Here is a 12,381-nt window from a genome sequence, read left to right on the forward strand (position 1 = left end):
GATCCCTGCTTTTCTTCATTAGACCATGTGTATGTTTTATTTTGTTGTTATTATTGTTTGCTTAAACCATTTATCCCTCCCTCTCTGAGTATATGAAATGACATTTGTTATATTTTGGCAAGTCACACTGGCTTTTCAGAAAAACTTTTTTTAAAGATATAATCGACATATAACATCACATTAGTTTCAAGTGTATGAAATACTGATTCAATATCTATATACACAGTTGACCTTCAATATAGGGGGGTAGGAGCTCCAACCCCTGTGCAAATGAAATCTGTGTATACCTTTGATTCCCCAAAAAGGTAACTACAGTCGGCCCTTTGAATCCATGAATTCAATCAACTGTGGATCTAGAACAGTATATTCAATCTGCAGTTGGAAACTTGAGGTTGGGAAATCGCAATTGGGAATGTGAAAATACTGCTTTCAATCCATAGTTGGTTGAATCTGAGAACATAAACCCTTCAGATACGAAGGGCCAACTGTATTTATTGAAAAATATTTGTGCTTAAATGGGCCCACACAGTTCAGACCCCTGTTGCTGAAGGGTCAACTGTATTATAAAATGATCACAGTTGTAAGTCTAGTTAAGATCCACTGCCACACATAGTTATGTTTTTTTTCCCTTGTGATAAGAACTTTTATGATCTTCTCTCAGGAAAACTCTTTATATGATAATTTTGTATCGTGGGAAGCTTTAAAAAAAATCTCAAGCTGTCAAGAGGAACTTGGTCAATGAGTGAAGAACACACTCTGTGAGAGGAGGAAAGTCCTCTGCCTGGTGGAACAGCAGCCTCAGTCACTGAAGCTGGGGAAGACCTGGGCTCTCAATGAACCGAGCTCCCACACCTGGATCTGCAGGAGCTGCTTCTCGCCGAGGCTGAGCTGCCCCTTCGCCCCACGTGTTTCCATTTCTCAGGAACAATTCGAGGACCTTCCCTTTGGCCGTCTCAAAATCATTTGTGAACATTTAACCAGAAACTTTTAAACCGGGAAGAGTAGCTGCCATGATATTCAGACTAGCTGACTCAAACTTACTGGTTCTTCAGCTGGTCTCGATTTGTTCATCCTCTGATGACAGAAATAAAGGGGCAGATTTTCTCTGCAGCTCTGCTTTATTTGCCAGACCATTTCTTTTTTTAACTCTGATTACCACGAGGGGCTTGGGGGTGGGTGCTGCTTCTGTGCTGTGATTGTTACTGCAGAATTCTAAGGGGAAAGCATGTGACAGAAGATAGATATATCCTCGAATTATAAGGTGCCAGCACGCTCATTTACTTATTCCTTCTTATTCACATTTATGGAATGCTTACCATGTGTCTAGATGGCTGGCCTGGGAGAGGGATGTAAAGGTGACTAAGATGTAGGCCAGTGTGCAGGGAACTGAAGATGCCCGGAACGCCCAAGACAAACAATTCCACAGGAGCTGAGAGAATAGACGCTGGGGAAGCAGAAAAGGGAACTAGTTCTGTCTGCAAAGGAGTATCAGCAAAGGCTTCCCAGAGAAAATGAGCCTTTCAGGTGTGTTAGATTTCCCATTAACATACAGTTGAGAATAAAATCAGAGAAGCGAGGGGAAGATACAACCAGTTATTGGAATCATGGAGGGAAAGGACAGGGGTTCTCTTCCACATAACTTTAAAACACTTAGCATTGCTGTAGTTTTCTAGGTTTCCTAGCCTACTCCCTACAGACTCCCCATGTCTGGTTGGAGCCACCTTTCCCACCCTACAGAGGTGACAGAGTTTTTGCACCGATGCATTAAAGCTGCTTTTAGGGACAGTAGTAGGTTCTTGTGCCAGAAAATAAACGCAGTAGCAAATAGCACAGCAAAGCAGGACTGTATCTACTTACCAAAGGATGCGTTAACAATTTCCCCCCACCCCGCTTGTTCGTTCCCCCAGGTCTTCTCGGGAGACGGGTCTGGAACCTGACCACCGGGAGTCCATGACCCCCGCGGTTGCACCCCATCAGCAATGAAAGGATTATCGGGCAGCCGCAGCCATCACCACGGAGTCACCTGTGATTCCGCCTGTGACTCACTGTCGCACCACTCAGACCGCAAGCCATATCTGCTGAGCCCGGTGGAGCATCACCCGGCGGACCACCCTTACTACACTCAGCGCAACTCCTTCCAGGCCGAGTGTGTGGGCCCCTTCAGCGACCCGCTGGCCAGCAGCACCTTTCCGCGCAGACACTACAACTCACAGCAGGAGCTGAAGGACGAGTGCGCCCTGGTACCCCGCACCCTGGCCACCAAGGCCAATCGCCTCCCCCCCAACCTCCTGGATCAGTTTGAGAGGCAGCTGCCGCTCAACCGGGATGGCTACCACACGCTGCAGTACAAGCGCACGGCGGTGGAGCACCGGAGCGACAGCCCTGGCCGCATCCGCCACCTGGTCCACTCGGTCCAGAAGCTCTTCACCAAGTCGCACTCCTTGGAGGGGCCATCCAAAGGCAACATCAACGGGGGCAAAGCCAGCCCCGACGAGACGCAGACCGTGAGGTATGGCAAGCGCAGCAAGAGCAAGGAGCGGCGCCCGGAGCCCAAGGCCCGGCCCAACACCTCCCCAGGCTGGTGGAGCTCAGATGATAACCTGGACGGCGACGTGTGCATCTACCACGCCCCCTCAAGCGTGATGACCATGGGCAGGTGCCCCGACCGCTCGGCCTCGCAGTACTTCATGGAGACCTACAACACTATCAGTGAGCAGGCGGTCAAGGCCTCCCGGAGTAACAACGACGTGAAGTGCTCCACCTGTGCCAACCTGCCGGTCAATCTGGACGCACCGCTCCTGAAGAAGAGCGCCTGGTCCTCCACTCTGACGGTGAGCCGAGCCCGGGAAGTTTACCAGAAAGCTTCAGTTAACATGGACCAGGCCATGGTGAAGTCAGAGTCGTGTCAACAAGAACGTTCCTGCCAGTACCTTCAGGTACCATTTCTGGGGGGTGATGGATGTTTAGAAATTGTACCTGCTAATTGTGTGGTGTCTTCGGTTATAGTCTGGGCTCTACTGTGTATTGTCTGCATGGACATTGTTTAACATTTCTGTGGCTAAGTGCGCCTATCAGGAAGCACACCTGCTACCAACTTCATCTAGTTATCTTGAGTTACTATATATAAAAGACTTTGAAAGGCATACCTACCTAAAGGCAAGGAGTTATTAATGTTTTGTGTTCTTCTTTTGTCTGAAGGATCATGGGATAGAGAGGAGAGGAAAGGGAAGTCTGCACAGAATTTTAAAATAAATCCACCTTTTTACAAAAATCAACAATGACCTTTGGAACTTTGGAAAGAGTTTAATTACATCTATCTAGAGTTGTTCTTTGTTTTTGTTTTGTTTTGTTGCTGTAAAATTCCACCTGAAGTTATTACTTTGGGGAAAATTGATCTATGTCTTTACCACTGCAATTGTCACACCAGCACCAACATGAACCACACGCCCAGCAGAGCCCCCGCCCTCAGAGCCCAGGGCATGGAGATGCTGCTTGGAGTCCTGAGAAGGTGGAGATTGAGCCAGTTTAGGGACCTCACAAGCACAACTGCAGAGACCTAGGACAACAGAGATGAGGAAGAAAAAAGGGGAGGCATCCACACAACGAAATGCAATTCGTGTTGGTGTGTAAATCCCACACAGGTACAGACCCACCGCAGGCCGCTCCTCCCCTGCCACAGTCTCCTGTTTTTCCTACTGCCCTCCAGTTCACTTAAACTAGACTTCACCTGGATAAAAGTAGCAGGGAAAGGGTCTTTTCCTTCCCTACCTCTTTCCTCCAGTATTGCCATTTTTCCCAAGGTGCAGCCCTTCATAAGTGACCCTCGTATGTCTTTTCCCTCTGTTTTTTCCTGCTCTCCCCATCTTTTTAAAAGTTTTTACTGTACTATGAAAGCATGACATAATCATTTCCCACTCTGATCTAAGAAATGGGAGAAAAAAAGTCTTCACCTGAGTTTATCTTCTTGCTGTCTTTGAATTGCTCCTGACAAACCTGGCTCCCTTGGACATGCCTCCACCAGCCCTGAGAGTATTCTAGGCTGGCAGTCAATGGGCAGGGACAGTGCCAGAGCCCATTCCCAGAGTTCAGGAGGAACCACCAACATGGGCGTAGTGTTCACAAACAATACACAACTACATGGTCAGTATTTCCCACTGAAAGTGATAGTGCCGGAGCCAGAGCTAAAGAGATCATCTAATCCAACCTCCTCGCTTTGCATATAGAAAACTATACTCAAAGAAAGGTAGAGATTTAGTAGGTCCTACTGTCAGTGTGTGGCAGGGGTAGGACTAGAACTCAAACCTCTTAATATATATCCCTTATTATTGATATTATAATGGGTATTATAAGGGATATATATTATAAATTTTTAATTTTGCCTTACAAATTTTTAAATGCCTTAAGCACACAAATCTCATCCACCCCTGAGAATAAAGTATTTTTTATAACAATATCTGTCTTGAAGAAAGAATGAATAATGAATAAGGTAGAAGCCCTAGAACAGAATATTTTGTCTATAACATTTCTGTGACTAGCAGCAAAAACAAAACAATTTTTTTAAAAATTGGACTTTAATAAGTAGTGATGGCATTAGATGAGAAATATCAGATTAAAGAAGAATATCCTACATGCATCTGGGACTAGCCTCTGTTGGTCACAAAATGCTTTCATGATGCTTGCATAATTGTCTATATTCCTCCTACCTTAAACTTACTCCTCTTTCTTTTGTATACTTTCTGAAGTAAAAAGCTCAAGTAGGGGTGAAAACTGGAAGGATCAGGAAAGAAAGAAGGAAGCTGATATTAATTGAAAATTTACTATGTACCAGATGCTGTAGCAAATGTTTTCACATTTGTTTTTTTTATTTAATCCTCATAATAATTCTGAGAGTTAGCTATAATAATATTCTGGTTTTACAAGACAGAAAACCCACATGGCTGGTAAATTGCAGAAGCGAGACTCAGACTTAGATCTCTGTGATACAAAGTAGCCCTTTCCTCTACACCCCAGCACAGCCCTGGGGTCAGGGGCGTGAAAATGTTGAGCAAGGAGAAAAAAAATCTTTTAAGTAAACATATTATTGAAGTTCTGTAGTAAAATGAGAATGAAAACTTGAAGATTTAAGTATAGGCTTTAGCACCAGCACGCTAGTAGATCTTCTAACAAAGTTTTGGAAATTCTATTTTCAAAGTATTTACTTCATTTTAAGCCAATTTTTTAAATGAAATATTTGAGGCTTATAAAAAGGTATTTTAAAAAAGTAAAATAAACACCCAACATCACCCAGCTATAGACATAAAACGTTAACTGCAATGGATCCCACCTTCCTCAGCTCCCCTTCTCATCTTCCTCCTCAGTAATAGCCAAAGCACATTTGTTTTTAATTCTGAAATTATCAAAAGGTTGAAAAAATTAATACTTTCTATTCTACATTGGGCAATAATTAACCCTAAACCACGATAAGTCAAGCCTTTAAATATAAACTGAGAGCAAAGTCATATCTTCTTTAACAAATGTTGATGTTTATTGAGCTCATATTTCTGTGCAAGACTTTCACATGGAAAAAAACCTGTATTTCAGTGTGGGGAGGTAATATGTTTAGTGAGTGAACTACATGTAGAACCCTGTGTTCGCCCCAACCTGTGTGCTAAGGATGAAGAGTTCTCTAAAGAAAGAGAAGGAGCTGGACGTTCACAAGGGAAGGCAGGAGAATGGGAAACTCCCGAGAACCGTACAGTCTCTCCAAGTCTTTTCTTGCTTTAGAGGAAAGGAACAATCTGCTGTCCTGAGCCAGCTCCTCCCAGAAAGAGAGACGCAGCCAGCTTCTGCCAGCTCCTATGGGATACTTTCATCCATAAGCTCATTCTTAGAAGCAAATTTGGGGAATTTGAGAGAGGGAGGGTTTTGTTTTTTTCAGTTGTATTGCTTTAATTTCCAACTTATATTGAAATTGGATTTCCAAATGTGTTCAACTTCAACATCACAGGGTTAAGTGGACAAAGCTTGAACTTAAATAAGAGGGTCTGTGTTCTAGTCCCTATTTACCACTAACTAGTGATGTTGATGTTGCTTGAAACCATCATTTCAGCTCTCTGAGTCTCCTTCCTCTGCTATAAAGTGAGACACATGACCTAAAGGCCTTGTGATCTCAGTCTACATCTTTAAACTCCTAAGTTACATATGCAGAGTACTCTTTAGAGGAATTTTCAAGAGCCTAGAGGTCTCGTTAAATAAATGCCTACCAAAAGTGAATGTTCTTCCAATGTTATCTAATTTGCACTTTACAACTAGGAGGCATTTTACAGTTGAAGAAACTAAGATTTAATAAATTAGGTTAAGTAACTTGCCCAGGGACACACAGCTAGTCCATGGCAACATGGTGAGGCAAAACTGATTTATTTGCCTGCAAAGCCTGGATTCTTTCCATTTACAATGCCCGGACCCTGGCCCCTTCCAAATATTAAACAGAGGAAGTGACAGATATCAAATATCTTTTATGTGCCTAAACCATACAGTATCTCATTTAGTCCTAAAACAACCTTATAAAGTATATTATTATTTGCTCCAGTTTACAAACAACAAATATGAGGCACAAAAGATGAAGTCATTTGTCCAGGAATGCACATATAGTAAGTGGAAGAGCTAAGACTTGATCCCAGATTGGTCTGAGTCTCTAATGTGCTTCAGAAATAGAAATAAATGTGTGGGGGGGGTTTGTTTCATTTTATTACTCGTTTTATTCTGGAGCAGATGTATGTGTTCATTTGACCTTATATATGTGCCTGCATGTACATGAAATGCGACCCATCTTAGGCAAGCGACAGAATTGCCTAAGGTCCCTAATTTGATTCAAGACTGAACAAAGGTGAAATTAATAGTCACCAATAATGGCATCTAAATACTAGTAAGGTTCTGATTCTCCCTTTGCAAAATTATCACTTAGATTTAATTTAACAAAGGCCATTGTAATGATTATATCGAAAATGAGAAGTCTGTAGGTATTTGGCCTCTGTCTGTGACATTGATTTAAAATAAAATAGTGTAGCTTAAAATCATTGCAAGTTCCAGTTAATGTAGTCAATTGGTGATTACAGTCAATTGGTTTTAATGTGCTCACTCACAAGCTGTTTGCAGTTAATTTTAAAAAAGACACTTTTATCCCCAATATTGTTATTTTTAAATGTCAAGAATCAGATGTCTGCTGTGTAGAACTATTGTACCGCTGCCAGTGACTGTATCAGGCTTTGGAGCAGGGACATGGATTTGAAGACATTAAAACTGTTTAATTCCCAGTTGAGATGTGGTTGGCTTTTATACATTTGGAATAGAGCATTTATGGCACATCTCAGGGTAAGTGCTAATAATTAAGTAAATAAAATAAGAATGGTATCTCAGGAGTAAAAGGAGTTTTAGTTGTGGTTTTGTTTTTGCTTAAAAGCAAGATTCTTCATTCTGTATATGCCTCTTTCTGTAAACTGTAAACATTATGTGTTGAGCGACTAGCTTATAAAGCCATTCAGGAGAGCAAGATTTTAGATTTCCTACCGTTAGCCTAAAAAACAAAATCCCTTCAAATCATGTATTTTTGCATTCATTCAGCAGCAGATACGGGAAACAAAACACTCTCCGGTAGAAGTAGAGAGACACAGAGAGAGGGAGAGAGAGAGAGCAAGACAGACCCGAGAAAGAAAGCACTCACAGGGATGAAATTTTAGGAGAGCAAAATGATCGACCTCTTTAAGGCTGAGTGGGTTTCTTCAGTTTGTGTGCAAGTTTCAAGAAATGGAAGGACTGACCAGGTTTGGATACAACTCCTTTATTACTTTGTATTTGGTGATAGCATGTTGTTGGTTTGGGTTGTTTGGGATGGAGGGGAGAGGGAGAATAGTTCTGTTATTTTACTTCTATTCTAAATAATGGCTAGTGAGGCTGAAAGAGCTAACAAACTAATGTATGTACAGATGGTTAAAAGACAGGTTGAGACATCGGATACCCACAAATCTGTGTCCCCCACAGGGGCTTTATAAAATCTTTAATGGACACAGAGGATCTAAGGTGCTAGGTGCTATTAGAGGACATTATGTGGCTAGTGATTGAAATGTGATCAGTCTTTTAACATGACAAGAATCCTGAATGTTTACTGCTCCTTTGCCAAATTAAAATTTCTGGATAGTAGGGGGGTTTGGGAGGTTTACTGGTTAAATGAGACCACAAAAGATCACTGAAGAATCATTCCTAACAAGCATGAACCCAGGATTATTTTTCAATGCAGGTACAACTGTTTTTCAGAATTTTGTTCAAGATTATTTTAATCTTTGCCCACTGGGGGTTTTCTTTCCCTGGCTGAGGTTTTCCTTCCTCTTATTTGAGAACAATTTAAATCATACTGAATCGATTACACTATTTTATGTGAAATGTGTGACAGTGCTGAGCAATTTTGCTGGTAACTCGGGTTACTGCGATGTTTCCTTGCTGCTGTTTTAAAACCCCATCAACCTCATTAATTGATGACTTTCTTTATTCTTTCATTTAAATTGCCTTAATAATCCAGCAAAGAGTGTTAGATTCTTCAATGTATTTCTTCTTTGTTTTGCACAATCTGCTCCTTATTTTTTACTGATCTTAATAGGGATGTCCCTCTTTGTTGGTAGAAAAATTAGGTTACTCCTGCCTGACGCTAACTTTGAATGTAGAGTCAGTGATCAGCAGCAGAATCCTCGTAATTCGCTCCCTAGGTCTCTGTAATTCTCACGATTGCCCATATCCAAGTAATGGGGGTCGGGAGGAGGTGATTGGCAAAACACTACAAGAAAGCAGGGGTCCAGAAAGACTCAGTTGTGGCAAAAGGAAGATTAAAATAAAATAGAAAAAAAAAAACCCCAAAAACAAAAAAACAAAGAATCCTTGGAAGCTGTGAAAGAAACTTTGTTACTCTTGGTCTAGAATTTCACTATTCTAAAGACATTTTCAGCAACACCTGAAGTGTTTGGTTAGTCTCAATCAGAGATGACACAAGCTTTCTGACCCCACAAGTCCAATTACTAATGGGAGGGATAGCATTGGTTAGCACAGAGTAACAGAAAAAAAACAGCCTTGGATCTTATTGTGGATTTTATTTCCTATTTCCCTAGTCTCCCTACAGAACAGTTTGCTTGGTTGAAAATTAAAGATAGTAACTCTAAATAATCATTTACTATTCTGTAGAGAAAGATTCATCCAAAATCTCTGGTCCATTTGAGATCATGGCTTTGCACAACTTTACACAAACTGTGATTTGTGAATGGTAGAATCCATTGGTCTTTTGTTTGAGGTTTTCTAGGAGCCGCTAAAAAGTATATACAGTGTTACCAAATTGACTTTGATTCGGTGATTAGATTAGGGTTTTTTCACCATTTTGATTTTAGGTTTAAAGGTTACCACCTTGGTAGATTCTTGTGCTTGAATCAGGGGAAGTTTTATTTTTATAGATCTAAACAGTTAAAATTAGAAACTTCATATGATTCAAACTATAGTACCTCTTACTCAGAAAACACTTATTTTCTGTCATTTGCTAGGCAAGCTTGGTTTAAAAAAAAAATATATATATATATATATATATATATATATATATATATATATATATATATATGTTGGCCTTTTTAGGCAAAACCAGGTTACTATTAAAGAGGTCCATGAAGAGTTATATAATGTCACTATGATTTGTACTACTCACCTGAAATTTTGAACCCATAACTTTTCCCATTGAATGGAAATAACACGCATGTGTGACTTCACTTCTAGGCCTCATGTATCTGCCTCTCAAGACCATCTTGCCTCACTACGTACCCACTGGCTCCATCTCTAATAACTGCCATTCGGAACCCATTGTGGCACAGGGAAAACCCTTGTACTATTTTTGTAAATGCATATTTAAGTGTTTTTGTAAATTCTTAATCTGAATCCACAGTTGCAGGGGGTGCTTTAATTTTTTTTTCAATGAATCATTTATTCTCCTTCAACCCAGTTCCCTCTGTTTGTAGCTCAAAGGTAAAGATATAAAGAATGAGTCAACCCATTACTGTTGCATCATTAATAGGGGTAAGGGGGAAAGTACAGTGTAAGAGACATATCATCCAGCTCCTGTTGTTTTTGACAAATTTCTTATTTCTACTACTTTTTTATTTTTCTTTTTTAGAGAACATTCATCAAGGAAACAATGACCAAGAAAGACCTCTGATTCTCTGATGTTTTAAGCATAAGGATATATAGAACTGTCTTTTAAAATGTGATCAATTTTTCATTTTCTAAAGTTTAGCAAATTCCCTGCCTTGTCTTCATTTCTAAGATAAAGAGACTTGTAATCACATTTGCAAAATGAGTTTTCTAGATAAGTGGATCTTTCACTATTAGGTCGCTATTCTCTATCAGCTGGAGTTTCTACTCATTGTTCTCACAGATGTAGGAAACTGCCCACAAAACATAGGCTTGAGATGTCACAGAACTGTCTATGAAGCAAAATGACGTGGAGTCTAGGGTTACTGTATGTTGTCTGCATTTATACAGGTCCATATATGCACATTCCATCTGCACGGGCATACCTGCACCGTACTTCTAAAATATGCATAGAGAGAAAATTGACCCGAAAGTTAGATCTTTTGGGTTAGAAGCATGTTAAGTTAGAAGCATGTTTGTGGCTTAAAAGATTTAAGACAGTCATTCACTAAATAATTACCTGCAATCTGTAATTCTGTAGTTACAAATGGCAGGGTAGTATTTTTAACCTCTAAAATGAATTAGTATGTTTTTTCCTGTTGTTCCTGTCAGTCCCTCCTTTATCCCAGTGATTTCATTATGAGTGAACCGCACACCCAAGGAGAACAAATGAAGGCATGATCTTTAGGCTCGATGACAGAGCCCTGACACTGGATTTTGAAGATGATTCCCTTCTCTCTGGCATCTTCCACTCCCTTAGCAGCCAGTTCTCTTTACCTCTTGCCTCATTTTCCTAGGATAAAAACTGTTAACATACCTGTAACCATAGTGTCCAAATGTGATGTGTAGGAGAGACTGTATTGGATATGAGACCAAATATATTAAATCAGGACAATTCTAGAAAATCTGAAAGGAATAGCGCATAGAAGGTAACAAGGGCTACAAGCTTACATATTGGTCATTGTTTTTGAAATGAAAAAGTAAATGCAAAGAAAATCTAGCTCTCAAGTTGGAAATACTGTATGAGGCATTATATATGCCAGTTGTATCCTTATGGGTGAAAATTAGCATAATGTTCCATTCATCTGCATGTTTGGAATCATGCATGGGTGGTCACTTGCTCTATCAATGACTACTAGGACAGGGGTTACTCAACTTCCTGTGCATGAAAATCAGCTTGGAAGTGTCTTTAAAATGAGCACTGCCGGCATCCAACCAAGAGATTCTGATTCTGTATATCTGGAATGATTCTGTGACGGAGATAAATCCAGGAACTGCACTTTAACCCAGTCCTAGAGATCAGCCCAAATTTGTCATTTTACTTACTGAAGGGGGCAGTAGAGTGTAACAGATGAAAACAAGGGCTTCAGGAGCCCCAGTAGCTTTAATATTGCCACTGATTTCCAGTGTGAGTTGGCCTTCCTCTACCTAGTACTTCCATTTCTGTATGCAAAATAGGTATAATGATACAACCCTTGTGTCTGTTCAGGTGTTTAAAGTGTTTTAATTTCACATCTAGGAAATAAATAAAAAATCTAGTGTGAAATGTTTTGAGTTTACAGATCCTTAGAGGTTAACGTGCTTCTCTGCTTCTTCATGTGATTCACGTTCCTTACCACTTTTTCTTTTATATTTTGCTTGATGTAATTTTCATTAATCCATGGTCAGGATGAACATATCTGCTTCCACAGTAAAGGAAAGCCGTCTCTCCATGCTGGGGGATGGTAGGTCTTCATCGCAGTGTAGGCTTAAGGTTTCTTCATCTCATGTGCCAACTAAACACATGAAGCTTTTGTCTACAAGTGAAAAGATCATAAAGGGTCAAATGGTTGATAGCTCAGGATCAGTGGGTCAGGTTTTCCCATGCCTTGATATTTTACTGATGAGACAATTTTTTTTTTATCCTCACCCAAGGATATGAGAACATGATTTTAGAGAGGGGGGAAGGAAGGGGAAGAAAAAGGGAGAAAAACATCAATTATTTGCCTCTAACACACACCCCAGCTGCGGACCGAACTTGAATCCCAGGCGTGAGCTCTGACTGGGAATCAAACCTGCTGCCTTTCGGTTACCAGGTAAGCCACACTGGCCAGGATGGAACAGAATTCTGGCTTCCTCAAGCTTTAGTTTGTTCAGATAAAACCTCCTTTTATTTTCATGCCTTAAGTCTGTCAAGACCCTGGTGCCTTA

The 12,381-nt window shown here is 40.6% G+C and overlaps 1 protein-coding gene across 9 annotated transcripts in view; it reads left to right on the forward strand.

The window, feature by feature from the left end:
* Nucleotides 1-12,381, forward strand: part of DLGAP1 (DLG associated protein 1) — an 828,057-nt gene that overhangs the window by 509,228 nt on the left and 306,448 nt on the right. For 4 of the 9 annotated variants that reach the window (XM_053912688.1, XM_053912686.1, XM_053912690.1 and 1 more), the window contains exon 1: nt 7,258-7,350. In XM_053912688.1, coding sequence (XP_053768663.1) covers nt 7,258-7,350 — 93 coding nt within the window. Of the gene's footprint in view, nt 1-1,907; nt 2,937-7,257; nt 7,351-7,724; nt 7,800-12,381 lie in introns of those variants that run through there. The other 5 variants (XM_053912689.1, XM_053912687.1, XM_053912691.1 and 2 more) reach the window with 2 other exon arrangements.

This window comes from Desmodus rotundus, chromosome 10, assembly GCF_022682495.2.
Source record: "Desmodus rotundus isolate HL8 chromosome 10, HLdesRot8A.1, whole genome shotgun sequence".
Lineage (NCBI taxonomy): Eukaryota > Metazoa > Chordata > Mammalia > Chiroptera > Phyllostomidae > Desmodus > Desmodus rotundus.